This window comes from Mobula birostris, chromosome 8, assembly GCF_030028105.1.
Source record: "Mobula birostris isolate sMobBir1 chromosome 8, sMobBir1.hap1, whole genome shotgun sequence".
In the NCBI taxonomy this organism is placed as follows: Eukaryota; Metazoa; Chordata; class Chondrichthyes; order Myliobatiformes; family Myliobatidae; genus Mobula; species Mobula birostris.
The window spans coordinates 161,085,108-161,109,775 of NC_092377.1; the positions used below are offsets into that span (position 1 = coordinate 161,085,108).

The 24,668-nt window shown below is 43.1% G+C and overlaps 1 protein-coding gene across 5 annotated transcripts in view; it reads right to left on the reverse strand.

Moving 5' to 3' along the window:
- Window positions 1-24,668, reverse strand: part of LOC140201879 (hexokinase-2-like) — a 104,410-nt gene that overhangs the window by 23,152 nt on the left and 56,590 nt on the right. For 2 of the 5 annotated variants that reach the window (XM_072266636.1, XM_072266635.1), the window contains exons 3-10: window positions 22,647-22,795; window positions 16,781-16,900; window positions 11,761-11,856; window positions 11,552-11,651; window positions 8,726-8,909; window positions 5,015-5,170; window positions 3,479-3,712; window positions 2,337-2,641 (exon numbers count right to left, since the gene is read on the reverse strand). In XM_072266636.1, coding sequence (XP_072122737.1) covers window positions 2,337-2,641; window positions 3,479-3,712; window positions 5,015-5,170; window positions 8,726-8,909; window positions 11,552-11,651; window positions 11,761-11,856; window positions 16,781-16,900; window positions 22,647-22,795 — 1,344 coding nt within the window. The remainder of the gene's footprint in view (window positions 1-2,336; window positions 2,642-3,478; window positions 3,713-5,014; window positions 5,171-8,725; window positions 8,910-11,551; window positions 11,652-11,760; window positions 11,857-16,780; window positions 16,901-22,646; window positions 22,796-24,668) is intronic. The other 3 variants (XM_072266637.1, XM_072266638.1, XM_072266639.1) reach the window with 3 other exon arrangements.

The following is a 24,668-nucleotide window of genomic DNA, read 5'->3' on the forward strand; positions in this document are numbered from 1 at the left end:
CTCAGGACTCACATTACCAAGTTCAGGAACAATTATTACCCCTCAACCATCAGGCTCTTGAACCAAAAGGGGATAACTTCACTTGCCCCATCACTAAACTGTTCCCACAACTTATGGATTCACATCAAAGGACTCTTCATCTCATGTTCTTGATATTTAGTGCATATTAATTTACTAGTATTTTTTTTCTGTTTGTATTTGCACAGTTTGTTGTCTTTTGAACAAAAGACAAAATGGTCTTTCACTAATTCTATTACTGTTATTATTCTATTATGAATTTATTGAGTATGCCCGCAAGGAAATTAATCTCAGGGTTGTATATGGTGATAGGTTAATCATATAATTGGGCAGCTTGGGTTTGCTGAGACGGAAAGGCCTGTTCCCATTCTGTATTTCTGAATAAGATTAAATAAAATATTTTAGCTCAATCACAGAAAATCACTGCTTGAGTACTGTTTCCAGTTCATAATTTAGGGTTATATTTCCTGACAAGAGAGGATGATTGAGTAACCCAAAAGAAGTTCTTCCCAGATTACAAACACACAACTTAAGTACAGCCCATATGTATATGGAGAACAGCAGAATGGATTTGCTGGCAATTTGGGGCAGGAGCCTTCTTCTGCCTCCTGGGAACTTGGGTCGAGGCAATACCTGAATGGTTGAACTAAACATCCTGGTTTAACTTCATGTTGTCTTTGGTTGCTTCATGATTTGCTTAAATATATTGCCAGGTGGTCAAATTTCTGACTTGCAAACTGTCTGGGCTATGACTAGTTTACAGGGTTGGAACCCTATCGTAACCTGGTGAAGACCTGTAGGGGTGTTTTAAAATTAGAAGGGTGTGTGATAAGATGGTTGCAGAGATGGCCCAGGTCTTAGAGCGAGGAATGAACCGATGATTGATGATTTAAATGTCAGGCCAGTTGGGTTGAAAGGGCAGGGTGCTGGGACCAGAGGTGAGGGTCAAGCCAATTCTGCCCACTGCCCTGCGATGTTTACTACCATCGGGGGGAAGTACCGGAGGCTGAAAACACACACGTAATAATTTAGGGAACTTTCTTCCCTTCTGCCATCAAATTTCTGAATGATCCATGAATACCACTTCACTATTTTGCTCTCAGTTTGCACACTCAGTGGTCACTTAATCAAGTGCACCTGTACACCTGTGCGTTTATGCAAATATCTAATCAGCCAATCACATGGCAGCCACTCAATGCATAAAAGCAAGCAGACATGGTCAAGAGGTTCCGTTGTTGTTCAGACCAAACATCAGAATGGGGAAGAAATGTGACCTAAGTGACTTTGATCATGGAATGATTGTTGGTGCCAGACAGGGTGGTTTCAGCATCTCAGAAACTGCTGATCTCCTGGGATTTTCACGTACAGCAGACTGCAGAATTTACAGAGAAGGTTGAAATAAAAACAAAAAAAAAAAATCCAGTGAGTGGCAGTTCTGTGGGAAATAATGCCTTGTTAATGAGAGAGGACAGAGGAGAATGGCCAGACTGGTTCAAGCTGACAGGAAGGTGATAGTAACTCAAATAACCACAAGTTGCAACAGTGGTGTGCAGAAGAGCATCTCTGAACACACATGTTGAACCTTAAAGTGGATGAGCTACAGCAGCTGAGGACCACGGTCATATACAGGAGGTTACTACCCCCCTAACCATCAGGCTCTTGAACCTAAGGGGATAACTTCACTCAACTTCACTTGCCCCATCACTGAAATGTTCCCACAACCAATGGACTCACTTTCAAGGACTTTTCATCTCATGTTTTTTTTCATATTTAATGCTTATTTATTTTTTTTATTACTATTATTTCCATTTTTTGCATTTGCACAGTTTGTTGTTTTCTGCACTCTGGTTCAAAGCCCTAGTTGGACAGTCTTCCTTGATTCTGTTATGGTTATTATTTTGTAGATTTATTGAGTATCTCCACAAAAAAATGAATCTTATTGTTGTATATGGTGACATTTAGGTACTTTGATAACAAAATTTACTTTGAAATTTTAAACTTTGAACTTTAATAAAGTGGCAGTATATTTGTTACTCTAACTTATTTTTTAATAAATTTATTGCATTTATACTGCTGCTGGTAAACAACCAGTTTTACGGCATAGGCCAGTGATAATAAACGTGATTGGGACTCTGTAAGTGCAACACTGGAAATTGGACAGCAGCTCCCGTCTGCACTCGATGAACAATTAGAGTGACACTTACAGTCAATGGAAAGATAGGAATTATATCCTACCATCTAGCATAGATTGGACCTTGGTCAAAGCCTGAGGACAATATACACACCACTATAAAATTCAGCCTTTTCAAACGCTGTACCTGTTCCATCTGGCGTAGCCCGCACATAAGTTGCCAACATTTTTACAGTAGCAGTGGAGTGAGTCTCTTTCTTCAAGCCACGTTCCATTTCGAACATCAACCGTCTCTTCACCTCTAGCAGCTGATCATCGCTCAAGTTAAAGGCTGACAAAATCTCCTCCCTCACTTTCTGTTGCTTCGCAAGTCTGTAGGCGACTGCTGTTACCATAGCAGCACCCTTTCCACTGCCATCTTCAGAGGGTAGGAAACGAACTTCACAGTTAGGGACCAACCTTCTCACTGCCTTTTGCAGCCGCCTGGCAAACCTGTTGAAAAGGGCATGAAAGGGGTTATCAGTCAAATCGTCCTTCCTCACCTCCATACAGGGCCCCAAGAAGTCCGTCCAGGAGAGGCAACACTTCACCTGCGAATCTGCTTGGGTCAGCTATTGTGTTTGGTGCTCCCGATGTGGCCTCCCCTAAACTGATGAAACCTGGAGTAACTTGGAGGACCCCTTTGTCGAGCACTTTTACATCATCCGCCACAAGTGGGACTTCCCGGTGGCCAAACATTTCAATTCCCCTTCTCATTCCCATTCCAACGTGTCAATACATGGCCTCCTCTTGTGCCAAGATGAGGCCACCCTCAGGGCAGCAGAACAGCACCTTGTTTTCCATCTGGGTAATTTCCAACCTGATGGTAAAAATATTGATTTTTCCTTCCAATGAACAAAGTCCCCCTTCTCATCCTTTATTCCCTACTCTAACCTTTTACTTCTTCTCAACTGCTTATTACTTGCCCCAGGTCCCCTCCTCCTTCCCTTTCTCCTACGGTCCACTCTCCCCTCCCATCAGATTCCTTCTTATCCAGCTCTCGATCTTTCTCACCCACCTGACTTCGCCTATCACTTTCCAGCTAGCCTCCATCCCCTCCCCCCTTCCTTCTCAGTCCTGAAGAAGGGTTTTGGCATGAATCGTCAATGATCTATTCACTTCCAAAGATGTTTCCCGACTGTTGAGTTCCTCCAGCATTTTCTGTGTGGTGCTCTCACTATCTCCTGGTAAATCAATGTGTGCCTCTGAAATGTCAAAACTCGATTAACTTTAAACGTTTTTAAGTGTCACAGTGCTGTCTATGGTAGATACAAACTGTTAGATTCTTACTGTGGATGTTTTTTGTACACGGTTCCATCCACACCAATCGTAGTCCGCAGTCTCTCGACCTCCTTGTTTTCTTTGATCCGCCTCAGGACGGCAGCAAGTGTGGCAGCACAGAGGTTCGATGATCGGGTCGACACAATGCTACAAACTCGCTGTGTCGCAGCACAGTCATCGGCTGTCGGCTCCAGACCCAGTTTAGTTAAAATCTCTTTTGCCTTCTGCAGTCCATCACTGTCCCTGAAGGATTAGGCAGAAAAGAAACTGTTAGATTTTCTTTATGCCCAGTATCTTAATTTTTAGTTCTTCAAATTAAAATATTTAATGAGTCACACTCTACTTTTGGGAACAGTACATCTTTACCACACTTTCAGTGCATATACTCTTTAGAATTGCATGTTAGTTATATTACTAGTCTGTGATAGCGACACACGACAGTGGCTAAATTACATTAGGAGTTTGAGGAGATTTGGTATGTAACCAAAAACACTCACAAATTTCTACAGATGTACTGAGGGCAGCATTCTAACTGGCTGTCTGGTATGGTTGGGTGGTGGGGGGGGGCGGCTACTGCATAGGATTGAAGTAAGTTGCAGAAAGTTATAAAACTAGTCAGCTCCATCATGGGTACTAGCCTTCGTAGTATCCAGGACATCTTCGAGGAGTGATGCCTCAAAAAGGCAACATCCATCATTAAGGACTCCCATCACCCAGGACACGTCCTCTTCTCATTGCTACCAATAGGAAGAAGGCACAGAAGCCCGAAGGCACACACTCAACGATTCAGGGACAGCTTCTTCCCCTCTGCCATTCACCTCCTAAACGGACATTGAACCCATGAACACTACCTCACTGCTTTTTATTTCTATTTTTGCACTACTTATTTAATTTAACTATTTAATATACAGTATATACTTATTGTAATTCACAGTATTTTTTCTATTATTATGTCGTGCATTGTACTGCTGCCACAAAACAACAAATTTCACGACATATGCCGGTCATATTAAACCTGGTTCTGGTTCTGATTCGGAGAATGTAGATTCAAATCCTAATTGATTGAGAATTTGAACTCAAGTAGTTTCCAAAATTTAGAAAATTCACGAGGTTCATTACAGTCCTCTAGAAAAGGAAACCTGTCACCTCTACTTGGTCTGGCTTATATGTGACATCTGTCCCACCATGGTTGACCACAGTAACCTTTCAGGTGGAAATGGTTGTGAACAATGGGCAGTAAATGCTGGATCCGCCAATAACATGATCAATTGGCATAATTTCTTCAAATTTATCAATACTAACATATTTCTGTGAAGACATTTCTGCAAATCAATTTCATTATTAAAAATCTACCTTATTTCTCTAGTTTATTTTAAAGCAATGTCATTTTTTATTAAATTTCCCACATCTTTCCGGATTAGTTTTGGTAATCCTCTTCACAATCTACATAAGCAATTCCCTTCTATGTCTGTAAAGCATCTGGCATACAGTATCGTTCTGCATCCTCACTATCGGATAGCTGACAAGGTGAAGCTCTTTGCTTACTTTTCAATGGCCGAGACATATTTGGTTTCAAAGTGGCCTTTGATGAGTAGTTCTGGTGTGATCTTTCCCCCAAACAGCAGTTTGTCCTTCGCCATCTTCACTAAGATAACTCGAACGAGCTCGCCCATGTACATACCACTGATCATCTTCTCAAACCTGCAGAAATAAGATGGCTTGAAAGCATGCTATGTATTTTTTTCTGGCTGTCCGTCCAATTCATTACAAGAGTCATGTTCTCACATTTGCAATTAATATAAATCAGCGAAATGCTGGGTAGAAGTGAGTAGCTGTTCCAATAAACCTCTCCTTATTCTACGTCTTGATTATAGCTGCAGCCTTCCTGCCCCACGTTCTCACTTCTTCACCAACTCTTCAAAGGAAAGGCAAAAAGAGAAACCCAGAGCCAAAAAGAAAAGCAAAAATGAGGCCAATCATCTTAAACTACCTCAGGCAACTGAAACCAGCCTATTTACTGGCCCATCCGGTTTAAGATGGTGCTGGTGAAACACAGCGATGACTTACTGGCAGCAAACAAAACTACTAGTTACTTTATTAATCACACATTCTCTGGAAAATGATCACTGCAATCAGTAACCTGTAACTTCCCTTTTGAAGCTGAGTTTTTGCACCACCTGTACGATTTGGCATTTTTGCAGTGAGAACTTAAGTACTGAAGGTGCAGGACAGGTGCGGTGTAGCAAGTATGAGGAACAAGCCAATGCATGGCCATTGTTGGAGCAGGCTTGGAGCCGATTCATAGTGGCAGATCTGAGGTGAGGCAGAGGAGCCTTTGCCCACGAGTGAGAAACTAGCCAATATTTGATTGACTTAAGCACTGGGACAGGTTGGAAAGGTCAAATATGGACCCAATTGAGGTGGTAGGGCCCAGGCCCAAGAGGGTATCGAAGCTGCAGGGCCCAGGCCCATGAGTGAGGAACAAGCTGCAGATGGACCAATTTAAGCGCTGGGCCATAATGAGAAGGTCAGGGTATCGGGGCCAGAGGAGAGGAACTGACCAGAGTTCAGTTTGCTGCTTGTCAAGAGTTACTCGTCTCTGCACTGAACCAAGGCTGAGGCCTGCAACTAACAGAGTACCGGATCAATTGTAACTGTCTTTGTGACTGTGAACCCACTTTCCTGAACTTTAGTTCTGAATGTTATTTGCTTACTTTTTACCGTTTGCATGATTTGTCCTTTTTTTTTGGCACACTGGGCGTTAAGAGTCTTTTTGAATGGATTCCATTGGGTTTCTTTGTTTTGTGGCTACCTACAAGGAGACAAATCTCAAGGTTGTACACTTACTTTGATAATAAATGTACCTTGACTTTGAACTACAAGTTTCACTGAACAGAAGCTCTACGATGTCCAGGTATTAAATATTCCCTGTGCGTCACTGCAATTTAAAAAGTGCCCTCACACTGGGATGCAACGATTTGGCAAGAGTATGCGACCTTGTTTAAAATATGCGTACTCAACCTCATTATTCCCTGGGTGCAGAGCTGCATTTTGACATACACCAAGAATTATGATAGTCCATCCCAAAAGCTAGTCTTCACGCACAAGTCTAGATAGTGGATATCAGCATATTATGCCACAATAGAGTCAGGAGGGTTAAGCCCATCTACCTATGGACATATCCCAGGTAGCGTCACTAGACGAAACTGTCAGCGGTTCATCCTTCAGAGGTAGAGAGAGGATGACTATTTGGTTGTTCGCTGAGCTTGGAGGTTAGGACGCAAACGTTTGGTCACCAGTCCAGCTGACATCATCACAGTGTGCGACTGTGTGTTGTTTCTGCCGAGTACTCATGTTTATATTGGACTCTTTCTGATGGGTAGGCTGTCACAATGGCCGCTTGTCTCCACTAGGTCCCGGCCAACCAGATAGCTGAGCGATCTCTGCTAGCCCATATCCCTGGTCATCGGTTGTTGTGAGCATTGGTTTCTCAGGTGTCCGCAGCTCGCCCCTCGGCCCCAATCCCACACATGCATAGGTTTGTAAATCCACTCCAATTGAATATGCTTGTTAATGGAGTCTTCCGTTGAGAACCAAACTTCTGAGAATTCTCTTGATTTCTTGTTTTGTGCTTCTGCCAGGACTTTTGTAGTCTCCCAGATCGAATCACCATGAATGATATTGGGGCATTCTCCACTGATTTCATTATGAATTCAAGGAGTGATCGAGGTAATGGAAAACAGAGAGCAGGTCAACAGAACAATATCAAGACTGCCTTCCAAATCAGATCTGGACCACACTGTGTGTGTCATTCTTCCTGCATTAAAACCCTGTTCCTCAATTATCACCAACAGGACACATTTACAGCACGAACCATGGTGACATTAGTCCAAACCACATTCTGAGATGGCTGACAAATGTTTCCATCCCTGCATTTAGTGAATTAGAACGTAGAAAATTGCAGCACAGTACAGGCCCTTTGGCCCACAATGTTGTACCGACCCTTTAACCTACTCTGAGATCATCCTAGCCCTTCCTTCCCACATAGCTCTCCATTTCTCTATCACCCATGTTCCTAGTTAACAGTTTCTTAAATGTCCCTAATGTATCCACCTCTACCACTACCCCAGGCAGGGCATTCCACATACCTGTGTAAAAAAACCTACCTCTGACAACCCCTCTATAATTTCCTCCAATCACCTTAAAATTAGGTCCCCTCATATTAGCTAATTCCACCCTGGGAAAAAGTCTCTGGCTATCCACTCGAGATCGATGCCTCTCACCGTCTCATACACCTCTATCAAGTCACCTCTCATTGGCGGGAGGAGAGAGAGCAGCGCGCCGCGTGTGCGCAGCCCTCCGGTGAAAAATGATATCGTATCTGTTAAATAGGGGCCGTGGACAATTCTCATTTGATGGAGACCGATGTGAAAGCACAGAGGAACATCTGGAAAAATTTCTGAAACGCCAGTTCGCTGCTGTTGTTACTGCACGGTCTGGAATCTTTCGTAGAGAAGGCCTCAAAATCCCCGGCTTTGCCTGCTGTTGGCGACCGAGATAGAGGTCGAATCGTTCGGATAGAGATGGTGCTCAGTACTTGGTGTCGGAGAGCTGATCAGAGCTCGAAGTTTTCGGATGACTCAGAGTCGGACCATGGTCGGGAGAGTTTTTCTTCCTTCTCCCGTCTGCGTGAGATGTGGGACATTTGAGAGACTTTGAACTTTTTACTATGCTCATGGACTTCTTCATCAAGTTATGGTATTGTTGCACTGTTGTAACTATATGTTATAATTATGTGGTTTTGTTATTTTTTTTCAGTCTTGGTCTGTCCTGCGTTTTGTGATATCACACCGGAGGAAATATTGTATCATTTCTTAATGCATGCATTACTAAATGACAATAAAAGAGGACTGCGTGCCTTCATAATCTAATCTAATCCTCCTTCATACCAAAGAGAAAAGCCCTAAATGTAAATGTCAGATGTAACTATTATCTTTTTCCCAATCCCATTCATAATTCCTGCATCTTTGATATCGACATCATTGATACAGGCTCACCAACAGTTCTTCCAAGACTGATGGGACCATGATGTTTATTGAGACACTATACTGTTTCAATATCCCACTAACCCCAGATCACATGGAAGTTAAGCGAGCAGGAACCATTCCAACAGGTGGTGGCTGCTGCTCAGTCACTCGTTACGGACGATTCTGGCTCCTGGCCATTACTACTGTGCTATAGAGCAATTATACTTACAGCTGTTTCCCAGGGTTGATGGACCCCCTGTCAATCTCCCTGTCAAACTCTGTTCTAACGTCGTCCAGTTCTCCCTGGTCACCGAATGCACCCCACTCCATATTGACACACATCCTCCCCTCGTCTCCCTCGACTAGGTCAATGTGTTGCATCTCCTCCATGTAACAAGCGTTTGTGCCGGTGCCTACAGAAACGCAAAGAAAAGAAATTAGCTCACAGAGTAACTACATTCTGGGATTCAGTGTGGCGCAGTGATTAAGATAGCCAGGAGCTTCAGAGAAATTACTTTAAATCCCAGCAGGATTTAAATTCAGCCAAAAGCCACCTGGATTTCAAAGAACTTAAAGAAAAAAATTAGAAACAGTGGTACAATACATTATAAGTTAAACATGGGAGCAGCAGATGGGTGTTCTGCCCTTTGGGCCTGTTACACCATCCAAGAGCAAAGCAGCTCAGCCTGACCACCATTTCCCGCACTAACCTCAATAAGAGTCATACTTGCAAATACTACAAATAGGAAACTAAGAGATTAGCCATTCCCAAAGCGTCCATATTCATCATTATTTCTGTGCCCTTCCTGTCCTACAGCCTCACTTCTTTACGCACTTATCCACATTTCTCACTGCTGCCACCAGGTACATGTGACTCAGGACTCGAACCACCAGGTTCAAGAACAGTTCCTGCCAACAGGCTCTTGAACAAAAGGGGATACATACACTCATCTATTGAGATGTTCCCACAACCAATAGTCTCACTTTATATCTTGTTATTTCATGCTCTCGTTATTTATTGCTATTGCATTTGCACATTTTGTTTGTCTTCTATGCTCTACTTGTTCTTTCATTGATCCTGTTTACAGTTACTACTCTATAGATTTGCCGGGTATGCCCACAGGAAACTCAGGGTTGTATGTGGTAACATGTATGTACTCTGATAATAAAGCTTATTTTGAACTTTTGAACTTTGACGTAATCTCTTGAAAGGCATAGAAATAATTTTAGAGCCAAGAAGGTTCTTCACAACACAGAAATCTATTGGCCTTCTTTGAACACAAACAATGTTTGAGCCTCATGTCCTTCTAGGCCAGGGGTTCCCAACCTGGGGTCCATAGACCCCTTGGTTAACGGCAGATTCCATGGTGACACATATGTACTTTGATCTTACATTTACTTTGAACTTTGGATGTTGCCTAGGAGAAAACATTTCACTAGGCAGCACGGTAGCGTACCGGTTAGCACAACACTTTACGGTACCAGTGACCCTGGTTCAGTTCCCACCGCTGTCTGTAAGAAGTGTGTACGTTCTCCCCGTGACCGCAAGGGTTTCCTCCGGGTGCTCCAGTTTCCTCCCACAGTCCAAAGACCCACCGATTGGTAGGTTAATTGGTCATTGTACATTGCCCTGTGATGAGGCTAGGGTTAAATCGAGAGTTTCTGAAAGAGTCAGAAAGGACCTATTTCTCATTGTCCCTCAAAAAATAAATGAAAAGAGAGATCGGCTAGGTTGAATTTGTTTTCCTTACAATGCAGGAGGCTGAGAAGGGACCTGACAGAGATATACAAAATTGTGGAGAGTCCTGGATTGGGTAAATAATAGGAAACTGTTTCTCACTGAAGAGGTACCTAAAGCTGGAGGCATGATTGTAGAGCAAAGAGAAGGAGGTTTAGAGGGAAGAACTATTTCATAATTATGGCATGGAACAGACTGCCAAAAATGGCTGGTAGAGGTAGGTATTCTCAAAACATTTTAAAAGTATCTAGACAAGCATTTGAATCTTCCAGGCTTAGAAGGTGAAGAATCAAGTGTTGGTTATTGGGATTCATATTAATAAGTTCTTGATGGTCAGTCAGACACAGTGAGCCGAGGGCCTGTTTCTGTGCTTTATAAGTCTATGACAGTGGTTGTCGGGAATTTAGGCACCAATTCATTGTCATAAAGAAAATTCATAAAGGAGCTCTAAAGAAGCAAAGGAGAGTTGAGGAGCATGTTACCTAAGGCAATGTGTTTTAATAATTGTGAGAGCTAGCATTAGTGATCATGACAACTTCAAAGATAATTTAAAATGGAACAAACATAAGAGATAAATTTGCAAGATGTCGTTAAAGAGCAGAGAAATACTGCACAAGAGATTCTGCAGATGAACACACACAAAATGCCGGAGGAACTCAGCAGATCAGGCACAATCTATGGAGAGGAATAAACAGTTGATGTTTCGGCTCGAGCCCCTCTCGGCCCAAAATGTCAACTGTTTGTTCCTCTCCATAGATGCTGCCTGACCTGTTGAGTTCCTCCAACATCTTGTACGTGTTACAGTGAAATTCTGCTCAGCACTGTAAACACTTTAAACCTCTTTATATAATGCTGTTTACACTGTAAACATATACTGGTATTCTTTATGTACACTTTAGTCCATATCTGTACTTTAACCTCAAACTTTATTTTTATATAATTCTTCATTCTTTGTAATTATTGAACGCTTTTTTTTTATTTTATGTCACGCTCTGACAAACGCCCCACAGCAAATTGCTAATAGTTGTATAGAACGAATAAAGTTGATCTTGGGTCCTTGAATGTGGCTAATTATACAGCTCTTTCAGCGAGCAGACCATAAACCAACTAGTCTTCTCCAGCCTTCCTGTTCAAGGGGAAGAACGAATGGACTGAACTGTTTTTAATGCTTCATTTTCCCTTTTCAAGTCACACACACCGAAACCCGGAGGCGAAGATTTGGCAGAACTGCTCCCTCACCAGCCCCTTGCATATGCAAAGCCATATATGTTCAACCACAGGCAAAGCAGCCAGCTAACAAGAAGCAACTCAACCTACCAACAATTAGTCCTATCTCACAGTTGTGGTCGTCATAACCACAAGACATCATGGTCCCCACAGTGTCATTCACCACCGCAACAACATCGATTTCAAAATCCTGTCCAAACAACAAAAAAAGGAACAGATAGTCAATGCTTTCCCTAGAAGACCAGTTCATAGACATGCCAAACCAATTACATTTCTTTACATTGTTTTCTGATACATACCCCTCGCCTCTGGATAGCTGTACGCAGTAATCCGACCACGTCTCGTCCCTCTACACCGCTTGCCTTGAAGCCTTTCGTCCAATTAACCAAAACACTCTGGAGCAGAAAATAAGGAAAGAAAGTTAGATTATACAAAACCAACTTCTGTAGATTCATAGTGGAGAGTATATTGACTGGCTGCATCACAGAAAATTGTACAAAAAGTTGTGAGTGCAGCCCAGTCCATCACAGGTAAAGCCCTCCACACCATTGAGAACATCTATACAGAACGTTGTCACAGGAAAGCAGCATCCATCATCACGGATGCCCATCACTCAGGACACGCTCTCTTCTCACTGCTGCTAACGGGAAGCAGGCACAGGAGCCTCAGGACCCCCACCACCAGGCTCACGGACAGTTACTACCCCTCAACCATCAGGGTCTTGACCCACAAGGTATAACTTCAATGAACTTCTCTTACTCCATCATGAAATGGACTCACTTTCAAGGACTCTTCATCTCATGTTCCCGATATTTATTGCTTATTTATTTTTTATTATTATTATTTCTTTCTTTTTGTACATGCATAGTTTGTTGTCTTTTGCACACTGGGTGAACAGAAGACAAATTGATTCTATTCTGGTTATTATTCTATTATGGATTTATTGAGTATGCCCGCATGAAAATGAATCTGTACGGCAATCTGTATGTACTTTGATAATAAATTTACTTTGCAGATAAGAGACTCTGGAGTTATGAAGAGCATACTTATGGATTAACTAGAATTAGAACCAGTCTTCAGGAAATAAAACCTGTACACAATATAATTTCCAACTCAACACACACACAAAATGTAATTTCCAAATGCTAAATTATGGCTTGCAAAACCAATCACTGGGTATGGGACGTTATGATTCTCCATAGGGGGAAGACAATTGATGAATGTTCCTGCTATTAGCACGTAGTTAAAGATGCCTCCTTGCAGCCTAAAGGCACAGTTCAGCAGATCTCTTTTGTCTCTTAACCTTCATGGAGCCGTCTTTCATCACTGTAACAAAGGGGGGTCTATTTGGTGTGTCTGGTGTTTGTACTGAGGCTTCTGGAGCAGACGCCAGGATAGAATATTCAAAGATATTCTGCTTGTTGGGAGGTGCCTCCCAGACAGAGTACTTAGTTATTTATTTAGCAATACAACATAGCACAGAAGTGTAGTGGTTAGCACAATACTCTACCGTAAAGTGACCTGGGTCAATTTCTACCCCTGCCTGTAAGGAGTGTGTATCTTCTCCCCTTGACTGTGTGGTTTTCCGGTTTTCTCTCACAGTCCTACCAGCTGGTTGGCTAATTGGTCATTGTAAATGATTAGGCTAGGAATAAAGGCCTATTCCACTGGTAACTCAATAAATAAATAAAGTAGGCCCTTCCAGCCCTTTGAGCCACGTTGCCCCAGCAACCCCACAAACCCAGTTAACCTCAGCCATAATCATGGGACAATATACAATGACCAATTAAATGGTACGTCTTTAGACTGTGGGAGGAAACCGACGCACCTGGGAAAAAGTCATGCATTCCACGGGGAAGGCATACAGAGACCCCTTACAGAACAGCGCCGGAATTGAACTGGGAACACCAGAATTCCCTGATCTGTAATAGTGTTGCACTAACCACTGCACCACCATGGTGCCCGTCTGTAAATGACGAAGGTGTAGTTTCATAAATTTGCCTTACCCTAATCAAATTGTTAAAGCTAGATAGATGATCATAACAATTGAAATCGGTTAATCACTTATTGTTATCTTTGTGTTGAAATACAAAATGAGATTCTCTTGAACTCTCTCTCCTGAAGGTTCACTAAGCGAATAAAGACTTTTGTAATTCCCATTTACAGCCTCTGTGTGACTCAGTTTTAATTCAGTCACAACAGGGCAAAGATATGGATCATAAAGTTCGATCAGACTCAAAGTCCCCCTTTAACAAATCTGTTTTGCACACTTTAGGATTCAAAATCTTTAATTAATTTGCTCACACGTTTTCCTCTCACTATTCCTGAAAGAAAATAAAGGCAGGACAGAAGCTCCAGTTGCTGTTGCCAGATCCAAACAACAATGAAGTGCAGAGTTCAAAGTTCAGTGGAGCAAAATTTCCACTGATTTGGTCACTGATGGGCCACAATCAGCAACGTGTTTTTCATTAGTGAAAACAGCAAAATGTTGAGAGAACTCAGCAGGTCGGGCAGCAGCTATGAAGAGGAATAAACACCCAACGCTTCGGGCTGAGACCCTTCTTCAGGAAACAAACTCCGCGGACCTGACAAAGTTTCCTTTAAAGAATGAGGGGCATAGATAAAGTCCGTTTGTTTTGTGTTGTGTCATATGACGTGGGCGATTATGGTTGTTCCATGATTATGAACGTGCTTGGCAAATTTTTCTACAGAAGTGTTTGCCATTGCCTTCTTCTGGGCAGTGTCTTTGCAAGACGGGTGACCCCAACCATTATCAATACTCTTCAGAGATGGTCTGCCTGGCGTCAGTGGTCACATAACCAGGACTTGTGATCTGCACCAACTACTCATATGACCATCCACCATCTGCTCCCAAGACTTCACATGACCTTGATCCAGGGGCTAAGCAGGTGTTACACCTTGCCCAAGGGTGACCTGCAGGCCAGCAGAGGGAAAGAGCACCTTACCTCCTTTGACAGAGATATATCTCCACCCTGCCATCGAGATAGATAGGGTAGACAGACAAGATCTTTTCCCCAGGGTAGAAATGTCAGACACCAGAGAATATGCTTTAGGATTAGATGGGGGAAGTGAGGGTAAGTTTTTTGTGCATATACTGGTAGATGCCTGGATTGGGTTACCAGGGGTAGTAGTGGAAGCGGGCAGTTTGGTGGAGTTTAAGGAGCTTTTAGATAGACACAAGAATATTTAAGGAATGGAGGGATATGGATGATACAACAAAGGGGGATTATTTAGTGTAAATGGGCATCAAGATTGTCACAACGTCATTGCTGAATATACCTGTCCAGTGCTGTCTGTCCTTGGCACTACAGTTCAACCTAGGGATATACTCAGAAGATTCTGGCAACAAGTGCTTGTGTTTCAGGTCAAAGTGTTTGCAACAGAGCAAAGATGATGAAACATTAAACATGAAATGATTAATTATGAAGGGTCTCGGCCCGAAAGGTCAGCTGTTTATTCCTCTCCGTAGATGTGGCCTGACCTGCTCAGTTCCTCCGGCATTTTGCTTGCGTTACTCTAGTTTACTGATGTCATTTGCGAAAGGGAACTGCTGGCACATATTGTAGCATCCAGGACATCTTCAAGGAGCGATGCCCCAAAAAGGTGGCGTCCATCATTTAGGACCCTCATCACCCAGGACATGCTGCCTTCTCGTTGCTACCATCGGGGAGGAAGTACAGGAGTCTGAAGGCACACACTCAATGATTAAGGAACAGTTTTACCCTCTCTGCCATCCAGTTTCTGAATGGCCATTGATCCCATGAACACTACCTCACTACCTTATTTTTGCACTATTTATTTATTTTAACTATTTTATATATATATTATAACTATTATGATTATGTATATATAAAGTGTTGGTACGTGGCCAAGTAGTTAAGGCGTTTGTCTAGTGATCTGAAGGTCGCTAGTTCAAGCCTTGGCTGAGGCAGCGTGTGTGTCCTTGAGCAAGGCACTTAACCACACATTGCTCTGCGATGGTACCAGTGCCAAGCTGTATGGGTCCTAATGCCCTTCCCTTGGACAACATCAGTGTTGTGGAGAGGGCAGACTTGCAGCATGGGCAACTGCCGGTCTTCCATACAACTTTGCCCAGGCCTGCACCCTGGAAACCTTCCAAAGCACAAATCCATGGTTTCATGAGACTAACAGATGCTTATATATATATAGTAACTGTGAATTACAGTACATATACATATATAAAGTAATTTACAGTTTTTATTATTATGTATTTCTTTGTATGACTGCTATGCAACAACAAATTTCACGACATATGCCGGTGATATTAAACCTGATTCTGATTCAGACTCCATACTCATAGTGATGTGTTGGTCATTAACTACCCTCTGGACTGGCCTGGCAAGCCATTCAGCTCAAGGGCAAAACGAGGATGAGCAGTTCATGCTCCTCTTGACTTTGATGTTAAAAACCTCTGATTAAAGCAAGCAATTAACCATCCGGTAAATATCATGCTTAATAATCAGAATCAGAATCTGGTTTAATATCACTGGTATGTGTAATGAAATTTGTTGTAATTTCATTAGCAATGAAATACAGCAGCAATACATTGCAATACATAATGATAAAAACTGTGAATTACAAAATTACAAGAATTACATATATATATAAAAGTTAAGTTAAATATATAGTGCAAAAAGAGAAAAAAAAGTAGTGAGGTAGTGTTCACGGGTTCAATGTCCTTTCAGAAATCGGATGGCAGAGGGGAAGAAGCTGATACTGAATCATTGAGTGTGTGCCTTCAGGCTCCTGTACCTCCTACCTGATGGTATTAATGTGAACAAGGCATGACCTGGGTGATGGGGGTCCTTAACGACGGATGCTGTCTTTCTGAGGCATCGTGCCTTGAAGATATGCTGGATGCTACAGAGGCTAAGTTTACAAGTTTCTGCAGTTTATTTCGATCCTGTGCAGTAGCTCCCCCTATACCAGACACAGCCTGTGAATGACAGTATATATATATATATAGTTAAATTAATTAAGTAGTGCAAAAAGCAAAAAAAAAGGAAGCAGTGAAGTAACGTTCATGAGAACAATGACTTGTCTCATTTTTGGCCTTGTTATTTCCCATTTGCCATTATTCTATTTGCTCTGCCCTTAAAACCCTGGATTCAACAGCACTAGGAACAGCACAGGTGTCATTACATCTATCATGGTGCCACTGTTCGATGATATTATCCTAGGAGTCTTAAGTCTTAAAGGAAGCCTGTTGCAGAGCGTGGAATGAGAACATACTTAGTGTTTAGATGCCGCTCGCAGAGGGTAAAAGAAGGAACTCACCTCGTCCAGCTTGGATTGTTTGCAGGGAAAGGAAAACGTGAAGCCCAGTGGGAGCTTTTCATCCTTGATGTTCAGTTCTTCCATCACATCTCCCAGGCAGTTGGCAATGTGATCGAACAGCTACGAAAACAATCATTAGGGGCATCAGGACCTCCATCTTTCTTTTTGACAAAGAAGAACCTTGCACCAGCTGGGGACTTGGATGGGCAAATGAAATTATGCTGTAGCACTTTAATGATGTCGAGCAAACTTAATGGGACAGCTGGCCCAATTCTGCTCCTATATATTATGGTCTTATTTCCTCGATATAGTAATATTAATAAAGTACAGCTTTATTAAATAAAGCTCCTAGTATTCTACCGTGCTGAACTTGTGAAATTCAATGCCTCAAGAACAAACTCAACATTACGTTGGGATGTGTTATGTTAAAGGGCAAAGATCAAGGGCAGTGATTACAAAATTATACTAATGCTATAATTTGGAGACTAGATAGAGAGGGATCATCAGATGTAAGAAGCAATATACTTTCAAGCTGAAAGTGCAAGTAATAATCTAAATGAAAGATATAAAGTCATACAAGGAAGGTACAGGGTTGATAGATGCTAACAGACTGTTTACACTGACTAGCAACCCTGAAGCCAAGGATCATAATATGTCGATGAGAGGTTAGCTATCTAAGGTTGGGAACAGGATCAATGACACTTAGTATTGTGAATTTTTGGAACGCTCCACCTGAAGACCATATATTGTAGACACTCAGTACATCAGGCAGCATCTCTGGAAATAAATAAACAGTCGATGTTCCGGGCCACTCTTTAGGTCTCAGCCCTGTTTATTCATTTCCATACATGCAGCCTGACCTGCAGAGTTCCTCCAGCGTTTTGTGTGAGTCACCCCAGATTTACTTATTGAGATGCAATGTGGAACAGGCCTTTCCGGCCCTTCGAGCCACGCCGCCCAGCAACCCCCTGATTCAATCCTAGCCTAATTTACAACAACTAATGAACCCACCAACCAGTATGTCTTTGGACTGTGGGAGGAAACCGGAGCACCCAGAAGAAACCCACACAGTCACGAGGGAGAACATACAACCTCCTTACAGGCAGTGAGCGGCAGGAATTGAGCCCAGGTCAGCAGTACTGTAAAATGTTGTGCTAACCACTACAGTACCGTGCTGCCCTCCAGCATCTTGTGTTCATGATATACTGCAGACGTTTAGTCATCAAGCATATTCTCCAGCATTAGGGGTTCAAGGGATTTCAGATGGGAAAGGAAACATTCTCCACTCTGGCTCTCCTCTTATATCTTCTCTTCTCCTCATCTGCCTGTCACGTCCCTCTAGTACCCTTCCTTCTTCACTTTCCCCTATAGTCACTGTCTTCTCTTATCCGATTCCTTCTTCTTCAACCATTTACCCCTGCCACCTATCATCTCCCAACTTCTCATTTCATTGCCCCTCTCCCACTCACCCACCTTCCCCCTCACCTGGCTTCAGCTATCACCTGCCAGCTTGTACTTCCTTCCCCTATCTTATTCTGACCTTTTCCCACTTCCCTTCCAGTTCCAATGAAGGGTTTCAGACTGAAATAGTTTCTTCTTCTCCATAGATGCTGCCTGATGTGCTGAGTTCCTCTGGCAAGGAAGATTGTTCCTGATGTTGGGGAAGTCCAGAATGAGGGGTCACAGTTTGAGGATAAAGGGGAAGCCTTTTAGGACCGAGATTAGGAAAAACTTCTTCACACAGAGAGTGGTGAATCTGTGGAATTCTCTGCCACAGGAAACAGTTGAGGCTAGTTCATTGGCTATATTTAAGAGGGAGTTAGATATGGCCCTTGTGGCTAAAGGGATCGGGGGTATGGAGGGAAGGCTGGTACAGGGTTCTGAGTTGGATGATCAGCCACGATCATACTGGATGGTGGTGCAGGCTCGAAGGGCCGAATGGCCTACTCCTGCACCTACTTTCTATGTTTCTATGGCATTTTATGTGTGTTGCTCTGGGTTTCCAGCATCTGCAGAATCTCTTGTGTTGAAGATAGGGAAGAAATTGGAGTACATGTGGCACTTCAGCCTTATCGCTCAGAAAACAAAATTCCTTTATTCCAGGTTCCATTTCTAAAGTTCCCCTAATTGATCACCTTCAATCTAAAACACAGGATGGAAGTTCTATTTTGGTCAAACCAGCTCACTTCCAATGGCACTTATTTCAACTCAGTTCTCCACTACATGCACTGTTCCCTCAAAGCTGCACGGCCGCACTGTAGCTGAAATACTCCCACGCACATAGCCCTTGTTGCCGCGCAGCTGGAATAAAGACAGAACGAGAAGAAGCTTACAAAATGTGAAAGATTTTCTTTGTTGCACTGTATTTCATTATACTCTACAATTAATAATTAAGTATGTGATTTTTCAATTTTCATTCTAAATATTTATAGTATGCATATTACAAAAACACACTTAAAGTGCTGCGCAGTTTTTAGGCCATGTAAAAATTTCCTGCACACTGCAATGGTTGGTCCACACAGCTGTAAAACAAAAGTTACAGGGAATGTTACCTACACATCAAGTCACCAGCCTTTTCTTGCTCTTTCCAATTTTAAAAGCAGCCTTTGACAATGCTGTGTTATTAATAAAAGAGGGGCATCTAAGCACTTAGGAACACCGAGGTTTTTCCATTCACATGCCCTCTATTGTCCTACTTTTCCAATTTACATAAAGCGTCACACTTTGTCTCATGTCTCTCATGGCAAAATACTCTCCCCACACAACTGGACTTGGTGTGCAAATAACAGACGGTCTAACCTGGATCCTCAACGCTTCCTCACCAGGCAGTGTCTACACTTTCTGAGGAGACTGAGGTGGGCAAAGCTCCCCACCCCCATTCTAACAACTTTCTACAGGAGCACCATCGAGTGCCCTGTCTGGCTGCATCATTGTGCGGTACAGAGGCTGCAAGGCATCGGACCCATAACCCTACAGAGGATTGTAAAATCCACCAGGACGATCACCTTTTTCACTCCCTTCCCCTATTTGTGATATTTACTAGGAGCATTGCACACTAAGGACCAGAAGTACTGTTGGCGATCACCACCAGCCATCCCACAATCTCTTTGACCCATCAGCATTAGGAAGGAGGTACAGGAGCATCAGGACTAGGACTGGCAGACTGGGTAACGGCTTCTTCCCTCAGGCCACGAGACTAATGAAAACCCTGCTACCGTCGAGGAAACGTCACTAGGTCAGCATGCTGTATCTATTAACTTATTTATGGTAATATTTTGGCTTAGGTGCCCTGTGTTTTATATGTTACGTGGTTCGCAGGAATGTTGTTTCGTTTACATGATTTTATTGAGCTGCGGCATGGAATAGGCCCTTCTGGCCCTTTGAGCCATGCTGCCCAGCAATCCCCCAATTTAACCCTCGCCTAATCACGGGACAATTTACAATGACCAATTAATCAGCCAACCACTAACTTTGGACTGTGGGAGGAAACCAGAGCACCCGAAGGAAACCCACACAGTCACAGGCAGAATGTGGAAACTCCTTACAGGCAGTGACAGGAATTGAAACCGGGTCATCTGTACTACAAAGCGTAGTGCTAACATAAGAAATGGGAGCATGAGAAGGCCATCTAGCCCGTCGAGCCTGCTCCACCGTTCAATAAGAACATGACTGATCCGGCCATGGACTCATCTCCACCTACCTGCCTTTTCCACATAACCCTTAATTCCCCTACTATGCAAAAATCTATCCAACCTTGTCTTAAATATACTTACAGAGGTAGCTTCCACTGCTTCATTGGGCAGAGAATTCCACAGATTCACCACTCTCTGGGAAAAGCAGTTCCTCCTCATCTCCGTCCTAAATCTACTCCCCTGAATCTTGAGACTATGTCCCCTAGTTCTAGTCTCACCTACCAGTGGAAACAATTTTCCTGCCTCTATCTTGTCTATTCCTTTCATAATTTCATATGTTTCTATAAGATCTCCTCTCATTCTTCTGAATTCCAGTGAGTACAGTCCCAGACGACTCAATCTCTTCTCATAGTCTAACCCCCCCTCATCTCTGGATTCAACCTGGTGAATCTCCTCTGCACCACCTCCAAAGCCAGTATATCCTTCCTCATGAGAGGAGACAGAACTGCACGCAGTACTCCAGGTGCGGCCTCACCAGTACCCTGGACAGTTGCAGCATAACCTCCCTAACCATTACGCTACTGTGCGTTTGGTTATACATGTATATGCTCAGTCAAATGACAATAAAATTGAACTTTCTACACCAGACTTTCCACACAGTTGCAGCATACCCTCCTTAACCATTACGCTATTGTGTGTTTGGTTATATATGTACAGTGAGATGAGAATAAAATTGAACTTTCTGCACCAGACTTGCATATTACTCAGATCAGTACTAATAAGCTTACAGTAAATTTGTGTGTAGTTGCAATGATCATCATAATAATTTTATCTATAAATTCTGTCTCTCTCTCTCTCTCTCTCTGTCTCTGTTTCTCGGGCAGCCTCTCTGTGTCCAGACTGGATTGTGAAGTTTATGAGGCCAAAGTGGCATTTGCCGACTCTGCCACAAGAGGGCAGGCTTTGCTTGGGTTTCTATCTGCGCTGAACAAAGACTCGATTCTGAGCACCTTCCCGGATTCTTTGCAGATAAGCACCATTAAGGTAGATAAACTTTATGAATATTGTACTGATTGTAATGTTGGTGTGTATGAGATACTGAAGAGGACAAAAGTAAACTGGAATCAGTTTTAACTGCTTCAATATAAGTAGGTATTTTTACTGATAACAGAATCAGAATCAGATTTGTTATCACAGACAGAAAATTCTGCAGGAAATCCCGAGCAATACACAAAATGCCAGAGGAACTCAGCAGGTCAAGCAACGCACAAGGAGGGGAATGTTGATGTTTCAGGCCAAGGTCCTTCGTCAGAATTGGGAAGGAAGGAAGAAGAAGCCAGAATATTATTGTTGACATATGCGATATAATTAGTTGTTTTATGGCAGCAATACAGTGCAAGATACATAAATTACCATAAACTATTAAAAAAAACAAAATATGCAATAAAGTTAAATCAGACATAGACCTATTTGTTGAATAAATATATTGTGTGCTTCATACGGGAAAAAGTCCAAAGGTGTTTAAATATATCTATTCTGATGAAAGTGCTGATCAAAAGAATGGTGATCAAAAGCTTGATCCAATATTTGAGGATTGAAAGAGGGGCATAAAAGAGGCGATGGGGTGTGGGGTTGACAAAGTGAGAGAAATCCAGAGCTTCGAGTCCGAGGGGGCAGCCAACAATGGGGAACAAGGATCAGGAAAGAGATGGCTGACACTGATGGCTGAAAGATGCCAGAATTAAAAGATGGAGGGAGGGGAAGGAGGTGAGCTGGAGGTGATAGGTGAAGCCAGGTGGGTGGGAAAGGTCAAGAGCTGGAGAGGACGGAATCTGATATGAGAGGAGAGGGGAGCATAGGAGAAAGGGAAGGAGGAGGAGACCCAGGGGGAAGTGATAGGTAGGTGAGAAGGTCAGAGTGGGGAATCTTTTTGGTTGTGGGTGTATATGTCAAAGGTGCGGTGTTGGGGATTATCAAGGTCACAGAGCAGGCAAAAGAATTGAACATCTAAGGCAGAGTTCCCAACTTTTTTAATGCCATAAACCAATACCATTAGGCAAGGGGTCCATGGATCCCAGGTTGGGAAGCCCTGAGGTGGGACACCAGAATTTTATATACGTTAGGTATCAGATCGATGAAGAAATGGGATTCGTTTCAGGGCAGGCAAATACCTGGATAGGCTGAAGCTTATGGAAAGCGGGAAGCTTGCCAGGACCAGCAGAGGGGGTTCCTACCTGTGTGCCTGTGCCATGCATGATGCCCTCTGGAATGGCACAAATCCGATTCTCAATCTCCACATTTTGCTTGCCATTGTCTGAAACTTTCACTCTCAGCACACGGAAGTTAGTCCCTCCCAAGTCAAGGGCCAGGAATTTTCCACTCTCTGTAAATGTAGTTAAGGTGGGGTTAATAAAACAGCTTAGACTAGTGTGTGTGTGTGAGTGTGTGTGTGTGTGTGTGTGTGTGTGTGTGTGTGCGCATGCGCGCACAACTCACTAATTTTGATGATTATTCTAAAATCATCACTCCATTACAAATATGAAATATTTGATTTTGCACCAGTATTGCAAGATTCTTCACCATCATCATTATGTGCCCTTGGTATGACATGGGTGATCATGGTCTTTCCACAACCGTGATCGTTCTTGGCAAATTTTTCTGCAGAAGTGGTTTGCCATTGCTCATACGACCATCCACCACCTGCTCCCATGGTTTCACATGACCCTGATCGGGGGCTAAGCAGGTGCTACACCTTGCCCAAGGGTGACCTGCAGGCTAGCGGAGGGAAGGAACACCTTACACCTCCTTTGGCAGAGACGTATCTCCACCCCGCCATCCAGGATTAGTGCATAATAGATAACTGAGCGCCTTGTAGAGTCATACAGCACAGAAACAAGCCCTTCAGCCCAACTTATACATCCCGACCAAGATCACCATTTAATCTAGCCCCATTTTGCTGCATTTGACCCATATCCCTCTGGGTGGCATGGTAGTGTAGTGGTTAGCACAACGCTTTATAGTACCAGCAAACCGGGTTCAATTCCAGCCACTGCCTGTTGAGGGTTTATACATTCTCCCCGTGAACTGTGTGAGTTTCCTCCGGGTGCTCCGGTTTCCTCCCACAGTCCAAAGCCATGCCAGTTGGTAGGTTAGTTGGTAGGTTAATTGGTCATTGTAAATTGTTCACTGATTAAGCTAGGGAATTGTTGGGCAGTGTGGCTTGAAGGGCCAGAGAGTCCTATTCTGAACCTTATCTCAATAAATAACTCAATCTTTCCTATCCAAGTGTCGTTTCAGTCTTGTTAATGTACCAACCTCAATCAGCTCCTGACAGCTCATTCCATACACCGAAAAATGTATCCCTCCCCACCCCTCAAGTTTCCAATTAAGTATCTCCCCTCACGTCTTAAAGTTATGTTCTCTAGTTCTTGATTCTCCAGCCCTGGGGAAAAGACCTTGTGCTTTCATCCTATCTATGGTCCCCAAGATTTGATAAACCTCTATAAATCATACCTTGTCCTGCTGTGCTCCATGATATCAATTCCTAACCTGCCAAACCTCTCTCTGTAACCCAGTTTCTCAAATCCTGGCAAAGTTCTCATAAATCTTTTCTGCATTCTTTCAGTTCAATGGTTTATTAAACTCAATGTCTCTATCATACAGTCTTTGGCCCCCCCGAACTGGGTTGGACTGATATAGCAGGTGTCCAGATGAAGGGTCTCGGCCCAAATGTCTTCTGTTTACTCTTTTCCATAGATGCTACCTGGCCTGCTGAGTTCATCCAGCATTTTGTGCGTGTTGTTTTGATACAAATTCTAACATTGGATCAAGTCACTGACTTGTGATGTTTTCAGGAATTAAAATAAAGAGAACTTGCTGAGTTAGTTCCAGCACTCAGTCAGATCATCTGATTTGCTTCAGTCATCTGACTTGGTTCTATAAACCTCAACATTCTTGCCTCAGTTTTTTAACTTGCAATCAACCTTAAGGTTGTTATAGCCAGGGGGTGGTAATGGGGCGAAGCTCCCACTTCCTATTAAATGCTCCCAACGGCATGTGTCTCAAATAGCCTCTGACAACCAAGTCCAGCTCCTGGCCTTCATGTGTAGCTTAGCTACTAAGCCCACCAGAACCCTTTCTACTGACAGGAGAAGGGGCAAAGGTGGGTCACTGGCACCTTAAAACCAGTCTCTTTGGGGAGATGGGTCTTGTCAGCCACGGTTGGAGACGGAATACTCCGAGCTCAAACCGCCACA